Source organism: Mastomys coucha, unplaced genomic scaffold (genome assembly GCF_008632895.1).
Source record: "Mastomys coucha isolate ucsf_1 unplaced genomic scaffold, UCSF_Mcou_1 pScaffold23, whole genome shotgun sequence".
Lineage (NCBI taxonomy): Eukaryota > Metazoa > Chordata > Mammalia > Rodentia > Muridae > Mastomys > Mastomys coucha.
Genome location: NW_022196906.1, coordinates 68,412,071 through 68,437,707, shown reverse-complemented (window position 1 = coordinate 68,437,707; position 25,637 = coordinate 68,412,071). Strand labels below are relative to the sequence as shown.

Below are 25,637 nucleotides of genomic sequence, written 5' to 3'. Positions count from 1 at the left end.
CTCATCAATATTTTAAAGATTTTATAAATTAGCTTTTCAGGTTGCCTGCTACTGAATAATGACAGCAGTGCCAATGATATCCTCACTGAGGGTCATTATTATTGTGTTGCCTTAAGGGGAGTCACTTTAGTAACTACACACTCATCCCCATGATCCTTAAGTCAACATCAGTGATGGTTTAAGTTCTTTAAATTAAAACTGTAAAGGTGGTCCTTTGAATGATATTAGCATACACCAGGGAGCTGGAGAGATAGATTATTGTTTAATTAGTACTTACTGCTCTTATAGTAACCTGGTTTAAGTTCCTGGTTTAAGTTGCCAGTACCAACACAGAGTCTTACAACCACCTATAATTCTAGGTGCAGAGAATCTGATGCCCTTTGCTCACCTCCATGAGCACTGCACACATCTGATGTACATAATACACATGCAGGCAAAAATATCCATATACTAAAAATAGGCAACATCAGAAACATAGACAAATCTTCTGTCATTATATTACATAATAAAATAAAGATCCTTTCTTTATTGGATTAAGCTGATCAATACTCATACTCAATCTATTAAGTTTTTAAATAATTTGAATTTTGCTGAACAATTTTTTACATATGCTACATATTACCTAGGCCAATACACATATGTAAATACTTATCATTGGATGTTTTCTTGATTTTTTTTTAATTTACAGCTATTATTATCTATATGTTTCTGCTCATGCTCAGCATGATGTTTTCAAATGTGAATACAATTCAGAATGAGAAAATCTAGCTAGCTAATTTGCAAAGTGTCACTTTGTTCTGAAAACTCATGACACCTGTTCTGTACTTTAAGAATGTAGCACACGATATTTGCTATAGTCACTTTGATGTGTGATATGTCTCTTGAAATATGTTCCTCTACCAAATCATAAAATATATTACATATTTACACACACACACACACACACACACACACACACACACACACCATGCTATCTTTCCCTAGGACCTCAACAGCTTCTTGCCCACTGTTGTAGTTGTAGTCTTGTCAGAGTAATATCATTTTGTATCTGGTCATTTCACTGAACACAATCTCTTCCAATTTCATATATACTGTGGGAAGTGGCAGTATTTTGTTATGAATTCCTATTAGTAAGAAAACACTTGAGTCAACATTTATCAAAATGATGTTTATACCTGGTCAATGGTACACAAAAAATTGTTCCATATCACTGATCATTAGAGAAATGCAGATCTCAAACACATTGAGCTACTTAGAAATCTTACCCTCCAAATATACAAGAAAATAACTGTGGGTCAGAATATGGAGGGAAAGCACCCAGTACAGTAATAAGGGGATATAAATTAAAACCATTATTATGGAGAACAACAAGAAGCATCCTATAAAATATTCAAAATGTAACTACCACAAAGTCCCAGTGGTCCCGCTGTGGAGTGTATACCCCAAAGAGACAAAACCAAGAACCACTATCTTAAGTAAATTGCCTTACTTCTGTGCCTACTGCAGCAGAGTTCACAGCAGCTGAGGTGTTAGTTCAGCATAGGTGTCCATCAACAGAGGGAAAAAGGAAACGTGGTAGGCACACATGGTAGGTAGTGCTCAGCAGGAGAAAGAACAGCGATGTTACAGTCATGGTGCACATTCTGTCCTAGATATTTGTGGAGTTCAGTGAGCCATGAGAATGAGTGTGGTGAGGTTGAATCTGCAAACCCAGGGTAAAATGACAGAAAATATTCTCTCTAATGGTTTTGTTTCTGAAAGTGTCGCCATATTGAAGCCTTTATTTCTGGTTCATTTCAGTGGTTTCTGCACAAGGCTTGCAGGCAAAAGACAAAACAGGGTCCAGTGACCCATATGTGACAGTTCAAGTTGGCAAGAATAAAAGAAGAACAAAAACTATCTTTGGAAACTTGAATCCAGTGTGGGATGAGAAGTTCTACTTGTAAGTACATACCATAAAGCTATCACATAGACACAAGTGTTAGAGAATGAATTTAAGACAGGCTCGCGAATGCTAAAGAAGTCATCACTATATTTTAATCTCTTGCAGAAATGTTGAAAAGGGAAACTTGAATTTTAAACTTAATATTATGAAATGTTTTGTTTGCTCTTTAGAAGTACAGTTGGGGCAGCCCTGGAGGAAGTAGCAAAAGGTTTACTTTGTGGTCTATGACTTGGGCTGTGGGTGCTCAGAGCTGGGAACCCATGGGCTGGGCAAGCTTGTACTATATGTGAAGATTTGTAACTAATAACAGAAGAGGTATTTGGGGCACCACCTCATCCATCCGTCATGGTAGAAATGAGACTACACCACCCAGAGAAAATGACTGATGATAACTTTATGACCGTTCACTGTCTATGAGGACATTCACTTATAAACTCTTACATCTTACACCTAACAGCAAGAAATCACTTTTCTCTCCAGGATCCTTTTCTTTCTATAACTCTTCTTGAGAAAAAAAAATGATGCAATGATTTCTAGTTATAATCTGGTAAAAAGTCACTGACGGGCTTAAGTCCGCTGTATCTTCCTTGTATGCTAAGTGAGCAATCTTGGATATGTTTAAGTGTTTAACAGTGAGAAATGGAGGTTTGTGGTTGGTAGTTATTTGAATATAGACCAATAAAAAGTGTTTTATAAAAATTGGTTTAGAAAAACACTTGGAATTGTTTAACTATGAAATGAATGATGAGGTTTGGGTGGTATAGAGGGATGGGTAGGCTCATCCCTAACTCTTTTTCAATGGAAGACAAGAATTGAGATTCTATTACTGGAGTTAAGTATATGAATAAAGCCAGTTGGGCAACTGGGCAGAAGCAGGGGGTAGCGTAGAGACCTGCCATAGACAAGATCAAAGAACTCAGGGCTAAGGCAGCTGGACTGCTGCAGCATCATGCGGACAGATGCTGTAGAGCTTGCAGATCAAATAACCTTGACTGAGGCATCATGGACAGAGTGAATCTACACATAGGTGAATAGTTAAGTTTTGCTATATGCTTGCTTCTGTAAAGTTGTCACCACAGACAAGATGGTGAGCTCGCCTCTCACTTCTAAAACACTTGTCATGCCCTACACCTGGCTTTCCCTCTGCTTTCCCTTGCCCAAGCAGAAGCCAATCTGGGTGCTGATATGGCACACTTTGTGTTTCTCGTTTTCTACGTTTTCTGTAGACGGAGTCATGAGACATGTGCCCTTCTTCCATAGAGTTCCATTTGCTCGACATAGGTATTTTGAGTTTTAGAGTGCATCATTAATTCTTATCATTTTTAGTGCTGGGTAGTATTCCAGTATCATTTCCTGTTTATCTCAAAAATCTACAGGAGTCCTGGGTCTAACCCAAACTTCCAGTTCTTGGTAAGACTAAGTCTCCAATCTTTGAAATCTTAGCTTTCTACCTTTTATATAGTATCATCTTATGTTATGTTTCTTTCTAACCACTAAGAGTTGTTAAGCATTTTTGTGCTTATATGCTGTGTCTCTCTTCCTTGATTAAGTGCATATTCAAACATTTTGGCATTTTTACACAGAATCTTGTATTTTCTTTTTAGTTGCACATGCTTTATAGTTTTACACTCAGACTTTGTTGTATATTTAAGTAAAATTTAGTATGGTATAAGTTATAGCTATGAATATTTGAGTGTTTCTCATTTTGAAAGCATTGTTTGTTCTCAGCTAAATTGCTTCTTTACCTTTTGATGGAATTCAGCTCTGCATGTGTGGGTGGCTATATTTCAGGACTCTGTTCTGTTCTGTTTGCCTGCTTATACTCAAGACTATGGAGCTTGATGGACCAAACCCTTATTAAGAAGTCTGAAACTAAGAAAGCCTGAGCCACATAATGTTCTTGCTTTGTCTTTAAAGTTCTGTTCACTGCATTATGATGGTTCCACTATTTCCATATTAATTTCATAATCAGTTTATTATTTTCTTTATAAAATAAAACCATGAAAGAGTCACTCCAAGTAGACTTTTTATTTATTAATAGCCCTGAATGAGATTCTAGTATTAAATCAAATGAAAACGTCAGAGCAAGCATCTCGGCCTCGTTCCTGTCTTACCAGGAAGTGTTCTGGCCTTTGTTAATTCAAGCCCTAGCTGCAGCTTTTTTGGGGCTGCTCTTTCTCCATTTAGGAAAAACAGCTTCTACTACTTCTCTATGTGCAGAGAGTTCTGATGAGAAAGCCTACATTGGATTGTGGTTTTTTTCTGTGTACATTGACATGTCTATATGGGTTAAGATTATCATTTGGTAAAATTATTTTCAAGATCTAGTCCGTTATGTCTGTGTTCTCATTGCTCCCTCCAGCAGGTCTACCCGGTCCTTGTTTTCCCAGGGCACAGGTACCTTCTCCCTTCCCACTGCCTTCAATATTTTATTCTCTCTGCTCATTTGTGCAATATCATCACTGGGTGGTAGAGTGTTCCCTTTTCTTGCATTTCTGATGCTTAGGATTTGTTGAGGTGCTTGAGCCTGTAGATCCAAATTTCCTTTTATATATGGGGAAAATCCTGGTTATTATTTCTGCCTCTCACCCCAATTGTGGAAACTTCCATTCATACATGCTTGAGTTGAAGTTTTCCTCATAGTTTCTTGATGCCCTGACTCACTTCAATTTAATTTCCTTTGCTCTACAGGATGTTTTGGTTTTGATTTTAAGGTCTATATTATTTTGTATATGTGAATATCTCTGATTATTGTTCTTTTTGCTCTGAATTATTTGACTAGAAGGGTGTTTTGTTGTTTCCATATGAGATTTTGAATTTTTCCCTTGTTCTTTAAAGAACACCATATTGGTATTTTAGTGTTATTACATAGCATTGGTGGTTCTGACTGGGTAGCTGGTTTCACACTGTTTATTCACCCTAACCATGAATGAGAATCTTCTTTGCCTCTGGAGGCTTTTCTTCCATTTTTGCATCATTCTCTAGTTCCTCTGTGGAGGCTTTTTACCTCCTTGTGGGTTTCTTCCTAAGCTTTTGTTTGTTCTTCAGAGTCATAATCAATGGCATAATCTTTGCCTACTTTTTTCCTCAAGGGCTTCCTCATGGTGTGTAGAAAAAAAGTATTTGCTTTTTATATGTGGATTCTGAATTCTACTACTTAGTTGAATTTTTTTCCATTGGTCCTGAGAGTCTGTTAACTGTTTGAGCCTATACAACACCTACCATAAATGTTTGATGCCCTTGACCAACAGTAACATTTCTGTCCACAAGAAAACAAGCTTAGTTTTGTTTGCAAGATTTTTTCAATCTGTAGCATGTTTTTCTGTTTGTAAGTCTTTATGTCTATATTGTGTCTTGGACAACATTGAGAATATCTTTTGTCAGCAGCTGGGACAACAGTGCGGATATCATTTTGTTGGCAGCTAGGTATTTTGGCATTCTGCAAATATTCTTACTCTTTGTTCTGAAAATCAGTTATGCAGAAAAATTTTATTTGTTTGGATCTTGCTTTTAAAATGTACTTGACAGAATTGAAATGGGGCTTAAGGATAAGCGTGCTGTTCCCTAAGAAGGCCAGAGACTCATGTGCACTCTGCTTACTGACTCTTGAGGCTTTCTGGTCAGTTAAATGGAAATGTGCTCCTTTACCTGGCCCTGGGTGGGCACTGGGCATTTTTGCATCTAATCCATCCACTGTTCTTAAGCAAAGTTGAGGGTTAGCACAAGCATGCCCTCGTCATTATTCAAGTGAATTCTGACAAGGAAGTCACCTTCTGCTCTGCTCCCTTCAGTGCTGTGCCCTGTGACCTCCAGCTGCCTTGTTCTTCCTGGAGTTTGAGCTTTATCTTTTCAGCCCAGAGAGCCAATGCATAGCTCTACTTTCTTAAACAGTGGCTAGGAAGTCTCCTCATACAAGAAGCTGAAGTAGTTATGAGGCTTACTTGAGATTTGATCCTGCAGGGGTCAGCTCACTGATGGAACTCCATTATGTTTCTATGCCTTGTAGACATTTTTTCTTTTTTAAATGTAGAATAATATCCCTTCTTAGTCAGTGTTGACTGGGATGGACATCTGAGAACCTGAATTTAGATGATAAGAAAAAGTGAAATAAAACCAAGTAAGAGTCCTGACAGGTCATGGCAAGTAAAATAAACCCTTCTAAGATTTTTGATATGTAGATGGCCAAGTGCAGTCTGAGAAATAAAAAAATTTAAAAAAATACCCAACCATTCATATTTAATCTTTTAAAGATTCCCCATGAAAAATCAGATAAGTGTTTGTATGCAGGGAAAGTGTTTGTATGATAAGTGTCCCATCAACATCAGGACCATATAGAAGGTCTACCTGTGCTAGGGGTCAGTGTTTACACCAGTCAAAAATAATGTCAGTCCCAGACAACCTAGAAAGCATGGGATAAGCACCCGGAAGTGTATATCCAGATTTTGGAAAATATGGTGACACAATGATAATATTGCCACGTAAAAAGTGTTCTAACCCGGATATGGAGGGCACGTGAGGACCAGAGCATGCGCAGTTGTAACACGGCTAAAAGCAAATGGGAGCAGTAGAACTGAAAGGTTGTTAGGTCTGTGGCTTTTTATTTTGTTGATGAGAAAATTGAAGTTCAGATGGGTTATGGAAGAGCCAGTTTTAAGAAGTATCCCCCTGTTGTGAAGCTGAATACAAGGCATAAATGATGGTGGCCAGATGTGCTTTTTCTTATTGCCAGATTCTCTGCTCTCAGGGCTGCTACCCTGAAGGAGGCAAGCCAGCACAAATGTTGTAAAAAACAAAAAACAAAAAACAAAAAAACATGAAATCATTGTTCAATTTTTGGATGTTATATAGTTTAATTTCCCTTGGTTAAAGGCCTTTTGATGCCCTCTGGAGATTTTTATGATAAGACTTTTTAAAAAAAAAAAAAAATCCTATCACTTCTTGCAAAGCTTAAATTGAGAATTTTTAAGTCTCTCTCTCTCTCTCTCTCTCTCTCTCTCTCTCTCTCTCTCTCTCTCTCTCTCTCTCTGTGTGTGTGTGTGTGTGTGTGTGTGTGTGTGTACATGTTTGTGTGTAAGTTCATAAAACTAGAAACAGAAAAGGGAGAGAAGATATCACAGGAGAAGAGTAGAGAGAAGGACAAAGAGACAAGAGAGTGCAATGGAAAATGTGTAATAGGAAGGCAGAGAGGGGATGCAGCCAGAAAGGAATGGGGCCAGCAAGAAGGATGAAGGGGAGAATATCAAACAGAGGATGTGTGAAGATGCAATAACGAAATGCAATCCTCTGTATGCTAACCTAAAAATTAATTTTAAGAAATGTATGGATGGCGGGTGACTCGAGAATGGGTCATTCTAGAGTGCTTCAGAGAAGAAAGACATGACACCTAGAGCCCTTGCCTGGAGAATGAGGATCTGTCACACATCTCTCATTTCTGAAAGACCACATGAAGATTAGTTGTGACAATGCCAGTTATAGTTCTTTGGAGATGAAAATGTCTTACAGAGTTAAGGTGTTCACAGTCTTGGCTCTCTGTTAATCATTTGGGTGCTCACTTCACAACTAATTGTCACGTTTGATTCTCATTCCCCATGCTAAGATAATGGTATCTTTTGTGCTTATTAACCATTCCCTAAAACGGAGAGGAAGAAGTTGCTCCCATTGGGTTACAGAGAGAAAACAACCCTCAGGTGTGTTCATTTAAACATGGGAGCTAAGAAACTTGTGTCTCATGTTTATGTCAGTGGGGTGCTTCCAGAGGATTCTCTAGTGGATCCTTCAAGCTTCATTTCCCCCTGGATTTTGTTTGCTTTGTGTTTGTTTGTTTGTTGTTTTCAAATTTCTGAAACATAAAAAAATTTTGTGTTGTATTCTTCCTAGAGGGAAGGTAGTCATAAGATTGTAGTAGGGGTGGGTTGTGTCACATCATTTCATAAGAAGGAATTCTATGAATAGGAAGTCTCCTCAACACAATACTGTAGCAGACACACAAACAGCTCTACTTTGCTGTGGGGTCGAAAAAGAATAGTTTGTGGCTTAGACATTCTGCTCACACAGTTCCCTGGAAAGCCAGCTATACTCTCTTCAGGGGAATCAGTTAACTGCCCCCACCCCTCACTTCACTTGAGCACCCCTATGTACAAAACTCTGTGCTAGGCGCCAATAAAAGTACTGGTGTAAGGAGAGGTTTCACCATTTATAAAACATGATCTGCTTTATAAGATTACAAATCTGCCTTCTAGAACCATTATGGATCTAGCATCCTTCTTGATGTCTAAGAAAGCCTTTAAATTCTCCAAATCATGAGAAATCATTCTATTTATTTTTTTGGTTGATTCTGGGGACCAAGTGTCTAGCAAGAAGCAAGTCAAGGGATTACTGGTTTATTCTAACTTACACTTTCAGGGGTAGAGTTTATCCTGGCAGGAAGGCATGGCAGTAGAAGTATTGTTCCACCATTAAGAGCCAGCACAAATGGGAAACAGGGTGAGTTTTGAAGCTTGAAGTCTCACTCCCAAGAACGTGATCCAGTGAGGCTACACTTCCAAAAGGTTCCATGCCCTTTGCCAACAGTACCACCAGCTCAGGACCAAGAGTTCAAGCACAAAAGCCACCACACTCCACGTTCAAACCACTTCACTTACATACGAAAACATTATTCTCCCCTCTGACTCAGTGTTGCTGTGGGAGGTTCTGTAACCCAAGAGCACCGTGAACTTGTGACAGTGCTAATCAGAGAGATGATTGCCTTGGCCCTGTAGAAGTGTTTATTAACTATATGCACTTCCAGATGCCGGGCTCTAGTAGCAGACAAAGAGCCACAGGCATCTGGCTGTCACGGAGCCATGTGCTGCTCAGCCAGGGATGAGTGTGAATTAAACATAAACTGCGCTGTATACTCGATGGTTTATTTAACACTACAATTAAATAAAAATTCCCGCATACCACAGCAGATTAATACTTTAAAATGACAGGTGGAAAGCAATCAAGATTTGATTTATGGCTTTGATCACTCACACAGTCCCTCCTGAGGCTCATGAGGAAGGCAGCGTTTCCTTAGCTTGCCATGGTGGTATCTGCATTAGCATATCATTTGTCACAGAAGAGCTTTCAAGTGCTTTCAAAGCAGGAGGGAGCCTACTCACCCTTTATGAGCTTAAATTTTTTGTTTTTGTTTTTTTTACTAATCACAGACTATTGTGAATGTGCCTAAAAGAGAGGAATTCCATCCACCATTGCCTCTCACTTGTGATCAAGTTGAGTCCTTTGTTACCAATCTATAATCAGTAGAGACAATAAAAAGGGAGTTATTTTGCCATTGCTTTGCACGAGAACCTATGAATTTTGTAACAAGAGAAAGGGGTCTAGAAAGTGGATTGTCTTTCTTAAAAAACACAAATTGGAAATCTAAGGAGAATTAATAGACAGCAAACCATGAAAAAAATACAGCCCTAAAGACTGCCCTATGCTGTTCTGTGGGCAGAGATAGAGGAGGTCATGATCTTTGCTTAGCTTCAAACTGAAAATGAATCTGGGTATGGTGATGATCCTGCACTTGGAATGTGGAGAGGCAAGAGGATCAAGAATTCAAAGCCAGTAGCCTAGACTACATGAAATCCAGTGGAATTCAAACAACGTACTCCAAATCCTCAGTAAATAATAGAATTTAAAACAGGAATTCATATACTATCAGGTCCAAAGGAAACTCCATCTCCCCAAAATTCTAGTAGTTAGACAAAAGCCGGCATTCCTTAGGAGCTTTGAAGCTGGTTCCCCTCTACCATAGGAGCCATTTTCCTTATCACAGGCAGAAAGAACAAAAAGCTATCTATGGTGCCTCTTAGCATACCAAACGGTGTGCTGGCCTCCAGGCTTCCTTAGGGTTACAGGTGCTTAGCTCTTCTCATCTCCCCACAAACCTCTCCACTTCCTTCCCCTCAGCTTCTCCTTCTCCTTATAACCCTGCTATTCCAGCTGTACGCTCTCTTGGTCTTCTCTTTTGCCTGTACTCTGTCTTCTCCCTGTCCCTCCACTCTGCTCCTGCTTTTCTCCTCACTAGGGTTAGTCTGCTGGTCATGCTCAGTCTACTGCTTCTTACCCTGCTCAGGACTTTTCCAGGTGTTCTCTCTCATATCTGCAATCCATCCTTCCCCTTAAGCATACATTGAAATGACTATGTTGTCAGTTTAGACACATAGGCAAGTGGGGGATTACTAGAGGAAGTCTTCTTGTCAAAAGAAAAAAAAAAAAACCTCTGTACTAAATGACTCAATAAGATGAGAGTAGGAGACTATTTATATTATGTGTTTTATGTACATAAGAAAGAGTCAGAAGCCATGAGGCTCTGCTAGACACTCATTTGTGGATTAAAATAAATTTTCCTGAGTGTAATACTTCTAGTTAGATCCCTCAATCAGCCCAAGAGAGCACAGAGAGTTTTAAAAATCCAAGCACCACACTGCCTACCCATCTGCTTGCCTCTTTCCTCCACTTCTTGATGCTCAGTTACTTGAAAGCAGAGAGAGAAGCGTAACATTCTGATGCTTTCCTAGACAAGCTGTGAGTCTAAGGATATCCAGCGTCACCTCCATGCAAGGCAAAATCCAAATTCCAAGGTGGTTTTTCCCCACAAATACCAGCTCCATTACTTTATAGAAAAACTATCAATTGAGCATTATCTGTGGGAAGCATTGTCTTGTGCTACCAGACATGGAGTCAAGTAGGAAAAACTTGTGCTGCCCTACTGGAGCATTCTTGTTGGAAAATAGATGATGCAGAGGTTGATGCCAGCAGTCAGTCAGTTGTGCTCCCTGTGGTCTCCATGCAAGGAGTTTGTCTATTATTACTTCCTGGTAAGGCCACTTGGCAGGGCAGGGCAATGTAACAGATATTTAATTCTAGATAAAGGGTGCTTAAAACAAAGTAATATTCAAGAATTAAATAAAGCATGTTCTATGTCTGTAAGGAGCTCACTGAAGAGAGGTTAATGAGTAAAAAGGGATCTAAAATTGTCTGAGAAAGTAAGAGTCATTCTTTCTCAAATTTTATCAAAATTAAAAAAATAAAAAGGAAACCCACACATAAGAAACATGGAAAAGCTGTGTCAAAGCACAAACCAACTGAAGGGAAAGCCTTGCAAATAGCCAGGAGAAGACTGCATTACTTAGAGAAGGGAACAGGCAGTTCTGTGGGGTCTGAGTAAGCAACAAGGCGGGGTTGGCTTCAGATTACCGAGGGAGAGCTGCCAAGTTCAGTGCTATGTCCAGAGAAACTATCTTCTAAAACCAAAGAAATCAAATACAAAATGAAGTCTGTTCAGATACAAAGAAACGGGAAGCTTCAAAAGAAGCTTGAAGCCACACCAAATGGTTATCTAATTCCAAATGATTAACCTTGAAAACAAAAGTCTGAGTCACATTATACAGACTGTGTAGCTTATATTCTGGGCTACATATGCATATACATATATGCATGTAACAAAAATTAATGAAAAAAAAAGGCCATGAATTTGAGAGTAAGGATGGGGATAGGGGAGAGTTTTTAGGGAGGAAGGAGAAGGAGGAAGGATGTAGTTATATTAGAATCTCAAAAATAAAAGAAAAAATTACAAATTAGTAATAAAAAAAGAGTTATAGCATTTGTGAGGGAAAAAAAGCATAACTGTGTGTTTTTAAGAATTCCCCTGGAACAGAAGGAACTAGAAGCTTGCATTTAATAAAATAGAAAATCTTTAAAATAAAAAAAAAAGAAAAACTGGTAAAAAGAGAAATAATACCAATTGTAAACATAGGTGTCTATAAAGGTAAGAAAATAAATGACAAATACTAAACACAATAAATATAATAGCAAATATAACAGACCAATACATAGTCATTTAAAATGATTTTTTTTTAAAATATTATGCATGAACTGTTGAGATGACTCTGTGGGTAAAGGTACTTGCCACCAAGTCTGATGACCTGAGTTCCATCCCCAGGACACATAATGGAAACCCGGAACCAAATCTTACAAGTTGTCTTCTGCCCTCCACGTTCATACCCTGACAGACAGACAGACAGACAGACAGACATGCACACATATATAATTAAATTTGCAAAATGTACTAGTTCTTACATGAAAATAATTACTCAGATTTATATCACATGTAATTATTAAAATACAGCATTATACTTACATAATGTTCTCAACAACAGAGCTAGAAATCTATTATTATAAAACTCTCATGCTGTGCAACAAAAGGTACATTTTAGATTGTGATATTTATATATATATATATGAGATTTAAAATAACTTGAGATAATGAAAAAACAAAAATGCTACAGCTAAGAAGATGACAAAGAGGACAAAAGCCAATGGAGAGATCCTCAATAAAATTTGCAAAATTCAGGAGACCAAAAAGAGGCAAAACTAAAGCACACCGTGACATCATCACCCCATGCTTCGCTCTTGGCTATTGCCAGTGCCCAGCAATCTGGTTCAGATCTAAAGCATTCAGAACAGCAGAGGAATCCCAGGTCACGGACTTTCCTTATCACCCTTATGGCAGATTTGAAGGATGCTCATGTCCCTGAAGATTCATATGGAAAGCAAGGACTCCAGCCTTTGGCTTCTTATTCTTGTCACTTGCTTTTTACCACATGTTCCTTGGGGTTAATAATGCTACTGCAACCTGTCCACAGCTTGTAGATGGACTCAGAACACTCGAGATATAAATGAGTGCCACCTTGGGTACATATACGTGTGTATTCACGTTCATGTTGCTCTAATGGTATCTTAGTGTATTTTATATATCCTCATGATTTCCATGTTCTCGTGTGTGCTAGTCATTTTTTTCTCAATGAACTTTTGAAGTCATTTGGTACTGAGATCTCCTTATGTAATATTGTATACAAAGTAAATTTAAAGCTTCATGGCTATATTCAAATCAAGCTTCTGGTGTTGGTCTCCTACCCATGACAGCATTTCCCCATTATCTTGCTTTATTATTTCAGCCTTCTAATACTTCTTTTGATGGCAGCTTTCTTACAACTTCCAAATGCATTTCTTCTTTCTCTATACTCACTGCTTAAAGGTTATTTGGGTGAGCTCAGATGTCCATTTTTAAATCAAACCTCCAGAACCTTTCCTTGACTGAAGATAGCCTGGTATTTTCCTTTGCACATGTTCAACGAACTTCTAACAGTTGACTAGAACTAGAAGCCAGGGGAGCATACAGAAGCTTTCTTATTTTGACTTAGCTAAAGTACAGACATGGAAGGAAGATGTCCCCTGGGTTTCTATCTGATGAGATCTGATCAATGCTTCTTCATCTTCTCCCCTCAGAGCCTGAAATAATACTGAAGGCACAGTATAAAAAAAAAATGATGGTAATTCTGAGAGAAACTGGCATAGCTCCATGTCAGGGTCCTGGCCTAGGTCTTTGCTGGCTTCAGACAATTATTGTTCAATAGGATTCTACTCTGCAAGAAGATATGCTTGGAAATTTACATAAAAAATATAGACTGTCCTTTCTAGCTTTGGTACTACAGAAGCCATGTTTTGAATGTTTTACTTAGCAGGTTATTGCTTATTTATTCCTTGCTTTATCCTTTCTTGTTACATGTATTTATTTTTTGGATATGGTGGGCTGGTACAAGCTTGGGCATGTGGAGATCAGAGGCCAGCTTCCTCTGTATGGATTTCTAGGATCAAAGTCAGGTCATCCCCCTTGCCAGCACATGCCCATACTCCTCCAGGCATCTGGCCAGCCCTACCTTTGTTTAATTCTAAAGAGGAACTGAAACAAATATCCCAGCATTATTTTCAGTTATAGATTAAATTATAGAGACTGGAATGAAACTAAGTATTTTTGAAGCAAAATCTGCTTGTAATCCAGCAGTAAAGTTGTTGACAGAAAGGCTCATTAATAGGAAAACAAATGGCTGGTCATTTTCAACTGGCTTTCCCGAGGATTTCAGAGACCCAGACTATGTTAGTGTTGACCCTACATAGAGCCAGTGGCCAGTGGCCAGTGATCAGTCAGAGAAAGCCAGTTCTCTGACTAGCATTTATGCAAGGGTAAGCATATGAAATCGCTAATATCTGACACTTTACAGCTACAAAAACAGCAATTGAAATTACTTGACCCAAAGTCTTATCTTTTATGAAAATGAATTTACCTCAGCTGCCAATCTTTTAATCACCTAGAGTATAGTATTTGTTTGCAGGTTTTAAAATGAGTGGCACCTGTATTCAATCAGATTGGGTTTTGTTTTCATTACAAAGCTTGAAGAAGATTGGAATCTGTTAAAAACCAGAATACAGGAAGTCTCCGACTCTCATGTCTATAGTAATATAGGTGCACATGTATAAGTGTGTGCGTGTCTGTATGTCCGTGTATAAGTGTGTGTGTCTGTGGATGTATGTGTATGTGTGTGTGCATGCATGTTAAATTTTAGGTTTTTTGGAACTTAAGTTTGCATTTTGATGATAAAGAGTAGCATTGCAGACAGATGCCAATGCCACACTACAAGATTTTATTAAGATTTTTATACCATCTGGACAGGGGCTTGGAATTTCGTTGTTTGGTTTTGCATTGTCTCGTCTCATTTTGCATGATACCCTGCATGTATCTAGAGAGAACGGAAAGCTAACCCACAATGCTGCTTCTGAGTTCTACTCCAGATAACTGGTTAAAGCTTACATTTAAGTAGAAAAGTAATTGGAATGAATTTCCTAAGGTTTGTCCTTTACAATTCCTCGGCGGTTGGTGTGAACCTTTCTCTGAGCCTGCATCTGCACCCTGGAGTTGCTGATATTTGGGAAGACGGGGATATTAGTTAACAGTGCTTACCTTTAAGATTGCCTCCACTGAGTGGAGTTCTGCATTCATATAAAGTCTGGCAAGGAGACTGCACAGTTGTCACTTGCTACTAAGGCTCTCACTGTCACTTCAGGGAACTGTCCAGGGAAGGCAGCTACCTCCTTTTCTAGCAAAGACACTGGGGTAAGGTGTGTCTAAGAGAAAGGAAAGTCAGGTGTCGACAGAATTGAAGGTCTTCTGAGATGTGAATTTCTGCTATTGACTCATCTCTCTGGTAGAAAATATCCAAAGCTGCCAAGAAATACACAAGAGATAAGAGGAGGTTTTATGAGGTGGTGGTTGTTTTGTAGTGGTTGTAGTTGTGGTTGTTCTTTTAAATGCATTGGATAGGAAAAGGGAAAGTCTCATATAAATACAACACACATACACATACACACTTTCATAGATGATGGATATGCTCCCTAAAGCATCAATATAGTATAAAAAGGTAGGTTTGCTATTACCTGATTTAAAAGATTAAAGTATGATCATTCTTGTTATCGTAGAATAAAGAATCAGATATGATGAGGGTGAACACCTGTTTGATTGCTGGAGGGTAAGTTGGTATCATGGGTGCATGTGTTTATAGATGCTTATAGGTTAATAATTAATATGCATACCATTCAGTCTATATAATTCACTCTGAATAACTTAACTGAAACACTTTCAGCATATGCATGATGTTCTGGGTAGGGCTATTTGTAACAGAGGAATGGATCCTATCGAAGTATCCCATAACTGTACATGAAGGATATAAGCTAGTAAATGCACACGCGTGTGGTAGAACATTAATAATGAAAAGGCATAAATGTTCACCAGCAAAAGAATGGATAGTGAAAAGGTCATTGCATTTGTTTGGTTTCTGCCACCATGATAAAATGCTTTTCTAGAAGCAACTTGGGAAGGAAAGGGTTCATTTCAGCTTTCAGTCCATCAGGAAGAAAACAGGGCAGGAATTCAAGGTAGGAACCTGGAGGCAAAAACTAAAGTATTCCTTTCCTTATTTTTCGGTTAAAGAATGGCACCAGCAAGGTTTGGGTTTCCTCGTGGGTGGAGCCCCTTTGCAATGTTAACTCAAACCTTTCAGTTCTTCCTCATGGCTCTGACACAGCTTCTGCGCCCTTGCAGCATCTTTGTCTTCAACCTTCCAAGGAGGAGCGTCAAGAGAGGCAACAGTTTCTTACTGTACTCATTTCAGGGTCCTTCATTTTTTCATTTTGACTTCAACCATCTTGTCATAGTGTGAACGTGTTGAATTCCCTGGACTGTATTGGTGATTGGGTGAATCCTGAAGGAATTACCACATTCTGATAAAATTACTCAGGCATTCATTTTTCTTCTTTACTTGGGTTCTTCTAATCAGGCAAGCGACCCTTTCTCCTGCTCTGAGGTGACAAGGAAGGAGTAAGCATAATACCTTTTTTCTTTATTACTCACATTTCAGTTAAAGTGGGTTCATAAGACACAACTATACAGGTCTGGAGAGATAGCTCAGTGGTTAAAAACACTGGTTCCTCTTCTAGAGATCCTGAGTTCAATTTAATGGGATCTGATGCCCTTCTCGGGTATGTCTGAAGACAGCTGTAGTATACTCATATACATAAAAAAAATAAATCTTTTAAAAAAGATGCAACAGTACACCATGAAACATTTGTTCAATTAAACTGCCTGGACCCAATATCCTGAACTACAGTGTCTCAAACTATACCCACCATCATGCACATTGTGTTCCTTTGGTGCTAGGCTCCAAGCTGTAAATCAAGGGTATAGAATGATGGGCCCTGCTCAGTTTTAATCTACTTATGCACAGTGAGAATAAGAATCTAGGGTACCCATCAGCAGAATTCATCAGATCATAGAGCTTGGCATTGCAACATATGTTTTTGTTTGTTTGTTTGGAGGTTTTGTTTGTTTGTTTGTTTTTTAAGGGTTGGAGTTGGGGTTTTTTGTTGTTTTTTGTTGTTGTTGTTGTTGTTTGTTGTTTTTGTTTTTTGCAGGAAAAGTCTAATCTTCAACAAAAAGTCTTCACCAAAGAAAATCCAGAGAGAGCTAGAGAGATGGCCAAGGGGTGTTTCCTTCTATTGCAAGGGACAGACCAGTTCCCAGCACCTATGGGTGACTCACAGATATCAGTAGCTCTAGCACCATATACCCTCTTTTTTTTTTAATTTTTTAAAATTTTTTATTAGATATTTTCTTTATTTACATGTCATATGATTTCTCCTTTCCCAGTTTCCCCTCTAAACAACAACAACAACAACAAACCCCTATTGCATTCCCCCACCCCCACTTGCTACCCCACCCTCTCCCATTTATTGGCCCTGGCATTCCCCTACACTGGGGCACAGAACCTTCACAGAGCCAAGGGCCTCTCCTCCCAAGTACAGGGTTCCCAATGAAGGAGCTAGAGAAAGGACCAAAGGAACTGAAGGGTTTGCAACCCCTTAGGATGAACAACAATATGAACTAACTAGTACCCTCAGAGCTCCCAGGGACTAAACCACTAACCAAGGACTATACATGGTGGGACTGATTGTTTTGGCAGCATGTGTATAGTAGAGGATTAATACCTTCTTAAGTTATTACTCTTAGGAGGAAAAACACACACACACACACACACACACACACACACTCATACCTGCGCATGATAAAAATGAAACAATCTTTTAAAAATGAGAGGGTCTTACTGCCTGAAGGCAAGAGAGAAACCTTTCCTGCTGCTATGGTCTTTCTGTCTATCAAGGGCACTTTGTTCCTGCCTGACCATAATGCTTTCTGAGTTTACATAACATGGTAAGTTCCACATGCTTTCAAAAGCCCACCTGCTAGTCCTCACTTTTGATCTTCCACTTCAACGATAAGGCCAAGCTAAGTTATAAAACAGCCAAGCTATGGGAACAAAACTTATTGACTAAGATGAACTGAACTGAATCCATTTATGAGATTTTCCCAGGAGCAGCATCCTTTCCTGGAAGCTAACTGCTTCCCAGATGATTCATGGAACTCAGCAACAAAAGGAAGTCTGAAAATGAACTCCTCAGGGAGACAGGCTGAAAGAAACTTACATAGTCACTCAACAGAGGTCAGCATATATGGTGGGTATATTTCCCCAGTGATATATTGTGTTATACCCACAAACTCATGGACACAGACACACAGAATCAGACACATTCACATACACAAACACACACACACACACACACACAGAGAGAGAGAGAGAGAGAGAGAAATGTGTTTGTTAGCAATACTCTAAACTAATTCTTAATAATATATGCCATTTTAGATGAAACTATAAAATAACTAGTATAGAACATCTTGTTATCTCTACTTCAGTCAGATTCATTATCATACTAGTATATGCATATGTATAGCTATTTCTACATGTGTAATATATATGTATATATGTATATCTTCTCATATATATATGATATAAATCTTTACTCATATGGATATATCCTTATATAAGTATATATGTAATCATATATGTACTCAAATATAAATTAATATACAGCTATTCATTACTTATCAGCAAGTATTCATTCTGAGAAAGCTATCCTCCAGTGACTTGTGTTCTCTCAGTAACCACCAAGGCTACCATGTCACTGGGAAAGCCAGTCTTACAAAATCACAGCTCTACAGCCTGACATGACAGATGCAGGATGTCTCCAGGAAAACACATTTGGATTTTAAAATTAGAAATTGTTGTTACACTTCCACTGTGTAAGATACTTTTCTCTTAGCTGTCTATATTAAAAATTCTGACCCTATTGAATATACTCACAAAGCAGTATTATTTGTAGTTGCGCATGTTTTTTACATTAAGATCCTCTTTTTCTGGTTGAGTTTTTATCAACTCAAAACAAACTTAGATATATCTTGAAAGAGGGGATCTTAATTGAGAAAATGCCTGCTTAAGATTGGGCTGTAGGCAAGTATGTCTTGACTGTCTTGGTTGATAACTGATATCGGAGACCCATCCCAGGTGGGGAGCTGATGGTCCTGGATTATATATATGTAAAGGCAGGTTGAGTGAGGGAAACATAAGGAGCCAGTCAGTAAGCCACTCTACTCCATAGTCTCTGCTTCAGTTCCTGCTTCTAGGTTCCTGTTTGAGCTTCTGCCTTGACTTCCTTCCATGATGGACTGTTAACTGGACATGTAAGCTGAACTTTCCTCCCAAAGTTGGTTTTGCTCAGGATGTTTTATCACAAGCTATAACCCTACGGATTGTATACTAGGGTCATATGAAATGAAGGAGCTTCTGCACATCACTGAAACCTTCAGCAGTTTGAATAGACTACACAGTGGGAAGAAACCATTGCCTGCTTCAGACAATTAAAATCTAGACTTCATTAAGAACTACAAAAATTAAACTAAAACAAAACCAAAAACAAATAGCAAGCAAAAAAAAAGTCAATTAATAAGTGAAGTAATAGAACAGAGTTCTCAAAAGAAGAAACACAAATACCCAAGAAACATATTTAAAAGCTATTCAACATCCTTAGCAATTAGAGAAAGGAAAATTTAAAGTACTCATTAAAATCTCATTAAAATGAGACTCCACTTCACTCCAGTCAGAATGGCTACCATCCAGGAAACGGGATAAGTGCTTGTGAAAATGTGGAGAAGGCAAGTCCTACTGGATGGAGAGAAGTATATAGTCTTCTCAAAATTAAAAATAGAACTACCATATGACCTAGCTACGATACTCCTGGACATACTCAAAGGACTCCATATTCCCCAGAGAGATATTTACACTCGGCGTTTATTCCTGCCCCATTCACCATAGCAAGGAAACAGAAGCAGCCAAGATGTCCATCAACAGATGAATGGATGATGTGGTGCACACACACAGTGGAGTCTTACTCAACCATAATGAAAAACAAAATTTGTAGGAAATTGGGTAAATCTGGAAGTTATTGTGCTAAATTAGCTCAAGCAGACTAAGAAAAATGAATACCTCATGATCTCTGTGATATGTGGTTTTACCTTTAAATTTTTATGTGTATATATTTCTCTATGAGCTATGAAGAGTTTTAAAAGGGGAGAAGAGTAGGGAGAAAATATCAGAATACACAGGACACAAAAAGAGAATGGAAGATGCTTGTGACAGGCACGTATTGTTTTTAACAAAATGTCATTTGTTCAATCTTACTAATAAAGACTCAGGAGCCAGATGCTGGGATGAAAGTCTGTGAGCTCAGAGAGGCAGAGAAAGCACCCAGCTGACCTTCTTCCTCAGCCAATGTCTCAAAAAGAAAAGAAAGCTCTCCTTCCTTCCCCATAACATCTCAAAAGCCCTCAAACTGAATGTCCCTCCTTTCTACTTCCTGTGTGTCTCTATCCATCTTCCTGACTCCCTTTCACTCGCTATAGTTTTTTTTTTCCTATGTTCACCCCTAGTCAACTGGTTGCTTGCTCCACTACTTCATGTATGGTTGACTTTATTTAATCCTGTTTACAATAAACAGAAAGCTCTTGGATTAAAGGTGTATGCTAGGGCTTAGCCACACCATGATTAAAAACAGGCTTTTTCGGTAAACACTAAAATCTGGGATCAAATATCCCAGTGTGATCAAATATCCTGCAGCAGACATGTATGGACATGGATGAGATGGGGGGGGGGGGTATGGGGAAGAGGACCACAATTGTACAGTCATGGTGGTAAGGTTTCTTGCTTTTATTTTGAACAACTTTTACATCAGCATTTTATACAATGACTTTATAGTTTACCAAGTTTGATGAAACGTAAGCATAAAATTTGGGGGGCTGCTCTCTCTGACTCCTGTAATTGAATGCTCCTGATAAGTGAAGGTAGTAATATGAGAATGGGAACATAGCATGGTGGCTCATTCCTAAAATTATGCACTATTGTGGGATGGGCTGAGAAGAGTCTGAGGCAGGAGGATTCCAAGGTAGACGCCAGCCTGGGCTACAAAATGAGACCCTTAAAAAAGTTCAGGGGAAATGTTTCACTGCATTGCCACAGAATTTTAAACTTATGAGTTTGTCTCTATTTCAGTAATTTTGAAGAATTTAGTTATAGTAAATGAGAGATATTGATTCAAAAACAAATGAGAAACCAATAGTTTAATGAGAGCAAGTTTCATAACTCGTGGTAACTTGCTGAGAGAAGTGTAAAAGCCGAGTGTCTCATCCTGTTTCTGTCTTGTGGGTCAGAGTCCAGGGAATTCAGCTGTAAGCTGAGACTGTAATTACTAGCTGAAAGGCAGCCTCAGAATGGCTCTAACAGCACATTCCTGGCTGGAGATTTTTTCTGTCCCTGTCCTCCTGTGCCAGCCTGAGTTGAAGTGATATTGCTTACAATCTCTGGAAGATATTTTAGAGTGCAATTTTCAAAGCAAAAAAGGATGAAGAATAGACCAAGAATATTCAGAAATTCTTCCAGCTATGTTTTGATCTAATGTAACCCAACTGATTTCAGTACAGATGGAGAGAGAGATGCATTGGTTCATGTTTGTGTAACCCACCTCTCATTAATGTCTCTTCTCCTGGGTCCTCATGCCAGACTAGCTGAACAGTTACAGTCTTGGTAAACCCCAACACATAGCGAGGAATTCTGCATATTCTTCACAGGCATGATTTAAGGTGGGAACCTTGTTATGAAGCTATGGCTTCTCTGAAATAGAGATGCTGAGTGGGGCACAGGCAGGAAGTAACTTAGTTCTGCCTCAACTGCCAGCAAACCTTCTATTTAAACACCTGCTCACAAGCAGAGATCAGGGCATGAGATTGAGCAGGAACATGGTCACTGGGCAATCAGGCTTTACTGATGTCAGCCTGATGTCCCGTTCTGAGATGGCTTTCTTTACTTAAGGTTTACTTAAGGTTTTATTAACCTCTCCTAATTTAGGATAAAGGGATTTTTTAATTTTTTTGGTGGAGTCATGAGAGATACATACTTGGATGTTGTGTTGAAAACTAAATCTAGAAATAATGTTCAATGGGAATATTTGCAATAAAGAAATTAATCATTTTGGATGCCTATCAAAACATAATTGCCCAAGTACTGATTGGCTTCAAGATATTATGGCACCTGTGGATTAAAAAACTAAGATAATACTCAGATAGTAATCCTGTTGTATTGGCTAGTTTTAGGTCAATTTGACAAAATTCCAGTCACCTGAAAAGCAGGCACCTCAACTGAGAAAATGCCTCCATAAGATGCAGCTTTAGGGTATTTTCTTAATTAGTGATCAATAAGGGAGGGCCTACCCCATTGTGGGTTGTACTCTCTCTGGGCTGGTGGTCCTGGGTTCTATAAGAAAGCAGGCTGAACAAGCCATGTGAGCAAGCCAGTAAGCAGAACCCCTGCAAGGTCTCTGCATCAGCTCCTGGCTCCAGGTTCCTGGCTTGTATGACTTACTACCCTGGCTTCCTTCAGTGATGGACTACAGTGTGAAAGAGTAAGCCAAATAAATTCCTCCTCACCTTGCTTTTTGATCCTGGTGTTTCATCACAGCAATAGCAATTCTAACTAGGATACCTATCAAGAAATGTGTGTGTGTGTGTGTGTGTGTGTGTGTGTGTGTGTCTGTGTGTGTGTGTCTGTGTGTGTGTATCTGCATGTGCACATGTATGTTTAATATAAAATGCATTATGCCCTAAGGAGCAACCCTAGTCCTGACTTTAACAATTAAAACATGTAAAGCTGGAAATTAACCTCACTCTTTAGGGAGGGTATTATTTTTAACTATAGGAAAAATGAAGAGCAATTCTCTTGGTTCATTAATAAAATGTTTTTGCAACAAAATATCTTATTTTCTATTGCTAAAAGGAGTCAACTTCATAAACTTAGAAATAAGCAAAAAGCTCTGGCTAGCTACCTAGGCATATTTGCAAATGTCTACAAAGGCTCAGGTTTATTAAAGTCATGCTTCCCTCTTTGCTCTCCCTGGAAGATGTTTTTCTTTTGTATGTGATATTTGTCTTGTTTTCAAATTCTGTTCATTAAGTATCTTTATTTCCATGAAATGCAAACCTTTGAGAGTCAAAGTGAAGAATAATATCATAAGTATAGATGGAGCTCCACAGGCTAAACCAACCTTAAGAAATATAAACAGTTCATCAATTTTCTTAATTGTTTAAGGTATTAGTAAACAACTTCTTAAATTTTTGTATTGTTAATCTTTTGACACTTTATTCAGTTAGAATTTCTGACTTCATTCTGAGTGGTAAGTGTATTGACAAATAATGGCTTCGACATTTGCCAAAACCCAAATTAGAATCAGGCTTGTATTTTCACATCAAGCTTGTGTGGTGGCTTAATCAAAAAAGAAAGTTATGAGGCTGGGGTGTAGCTCAATTGGCAGAGAGCTCACCTGGCATCCACAGAGACCTAGATTCATTTCTGAGCGCTGCATAAACTGGTCTCCTTGATCAAACTTGTTACCTTAGCACTGGGGAGTAGCAGTGGGGAAATGTCTTAGCCAGGGTTTCCATTGTTGCAAAGAGACACCATAACCAAGACAACTCTTGTAAAGGCAAACATTTAATTGGGGCTGGCTTACAGATTCAGGGATTCAGTCCATTATCATCATAGCAGGAAGCATGGCAGCCTGCAGGTAGACATGGTGCTGGAGAAGGAGCTGAGATTCTGCATCTTGCTCCAAAGGCAGCTAGAAGAACATTCGTTCTTCAACCATGAGTGGAGCTTAAGCATAGCTTAAGTGTTGTGTAAGATCAGAGAATGACCTTTGACAGGCATGCTTCCACTTCTGAATGTGTGAGTGCTTTACATATATAATAAGCAAACGTGGAAGAATAAACAGTGAGTTGCAGGGAAGAGCAGTAAATAGACACTGCAGCACCAAATGAAAGACTCAAAGCACCCAGAAGAGGCGATTGCGGCAGCCTGATTGACAGGCCAAACAAAAGGTGATATTCTCAAATCCAGGCTTAGAAATATATAGCAGAAAATCAACATGGGAGGAAGCCTGCTGGAGTTCCAATCTAGAGTCCCAGGTGGAGCATAGGATCCCCTCAGATGAGACTTCCAAGCAAAAGAGGAAATAGCAAACAGATGGAGATGACATCATTCAATTGAGGATCATACTCGTCCAGCAGTAAAGACTGGGGAAGCCTTGGAACAGTTGTGCTGGAGTTCCAAGTTTAGAGCTCCCAACTTTTTCTTCCCTAGGCAGGTGTTTTCAGAGCGTGGGATAAACAAAGGTAACCTCTGGTAGAAATGGCTCACCTGTTAGCTGTTCTCAAAGTTACAGTGGTTTTACCTTGATGTGTTCGGCTGTTTTTCTCTCCCCCATCACAGAGCCATGGGGCCAACTTGACCCTGGCCAGGGTCTTTAAGGGTACTTGACATGAACATGCTTGGATCTGCAATGGAGATGGGGACAATCCCTCCCAGACAGTTTTTCCATTGAGCTAAAACATCACAGGAAATTGTATCAATATAATGTATGTTACAATCGTGAATTTAAAGCTAGCCTGTGATACCCAAGAATCTCTGTTTTAAAAGAGCATGAGTTCATTTCAACATGAATTCCAGATATGTTCCCTTTAGGAACACTCTAGAACCTTGATGGACCATCCCAGTTTTTCTCGTTGTGTTGGTTTCATGTCTTTGCACAGTTAGTTCATACCTGGAATGAAATGGGAAAGCAGAAGAGGCAGCCCCAGACAACTGCTGTCACCCTACCCTCTAATGAGTTTCAGAGCCCATTGTCCATCCCCTACTGTACAGCTATACTGCCGTATGTTCTGTGTATCTTCTGTGCTGGGTCAGACATCTCTCCTCAACTGCAGGGCAGAGACAGTGGCAGGCCATCAAAAATGTTAGGAAAGGAGGGTGTTGCATAAGCAAACAAGGTTCCTTTCCCCATGTCTGACTGCTCGGCCTCTGCAGTCAACTCTCCTACTCCCAGGCTTACCTAGTGACACCAGTGTGCATCCCCCCACCACTGACACAGGTCATCTCAAAATGAAGTCTACTTCATTGTGTGTATTTCCAAGTCTAGTCTTAGGTATCTATATGTATTTAGTTGAGTTCATCATTCATCTTGAGTCCTAAATTAAGAGCACCTTCCCATACTCCCTGGTGTCTGTAGAGAAAGAAGGGGAAACAATCCAAACCTTCTCACCAAATGGGAGGAGAGGACCTCGGCCCTGTGAAGGTTCTGTCCCCCAGTGTAGGGGAATGCCAGGGCCAATAAGTGGGAGAGGGTGGAATGGTAAGAAGGGAGAGGGGGGAGGGAACAGGGGTTTGTTTTTGTTGTTTCTGTTTGTTTCTTTGTTTCTTGGAGGGGAAACTGTGAAAGGAGAAATTTACATGTAAATAAAGAAAATATCTAATAAAAAAAAAGTAAGACTGGCAATAATCACACATGTTGCCTCACAGCAAAGAATTCTGCTGAACAAATACATGCATACTTTTTCCATCATATAGCTGAAGAAGTTTCTTAGTCAAGCAATTCAGCAGCCTTGGCATTTCTTTCCTGGGGAATTCACTCCATCCATTCTCCTCTAGATCCTGAGGTATACTATGTGTCTGCATAGACTCTCTGCTCCTTTGGACAGGATTGTGTCAAGAGACAGCAAAAGAATGGGGCTCATCCCAAGAAGTACAGGTCTGTCTGTGGTCTTCCTGTTGCTGTGAGTTCAGCAACTCAGGATCACTTTACCTGCAGCCCATGCCAAACAAACCAGAGGCACATTCTATTTCCTGAAAATTTTATCATGCTTCCAGGAAATGGGCTCCAAGATCATTTTATAAGAATGTAATTACATGAGCCTAAAAATTGTACCTCTTCGCTATTGAGCTCACTGTCTTAATTCCTCTTCTACCTGATGCTCAGCAGCCTCAGGTGAAGGATGAGA

At 39.2% G+C, this 25,637-nt stretch overlaps 1 protein-coding gene across 1 annotated transcript in view; it reads left to right on the top strand.

Moving 5' to 3' along the window:
- Nucleotides 1-25,637, top strand: part of Unc13c (unc-13 homolog C) — a 465,433-nt gene that overhangs the window by 214,940 nt on the left and 224,856 nt on the right. Inside the window, exon 10 of the mRNA XM_031344063.1 lies at nucleotides 1,801-1,942. Coding sequence (XP_031199923.1) covers nucleotides 1,801-1,942 — 142 coding nt within the window. The remainder of the gene's footprint in view (nucleotides 1-1,800; nucleotides 1,943-25,637) is intronic.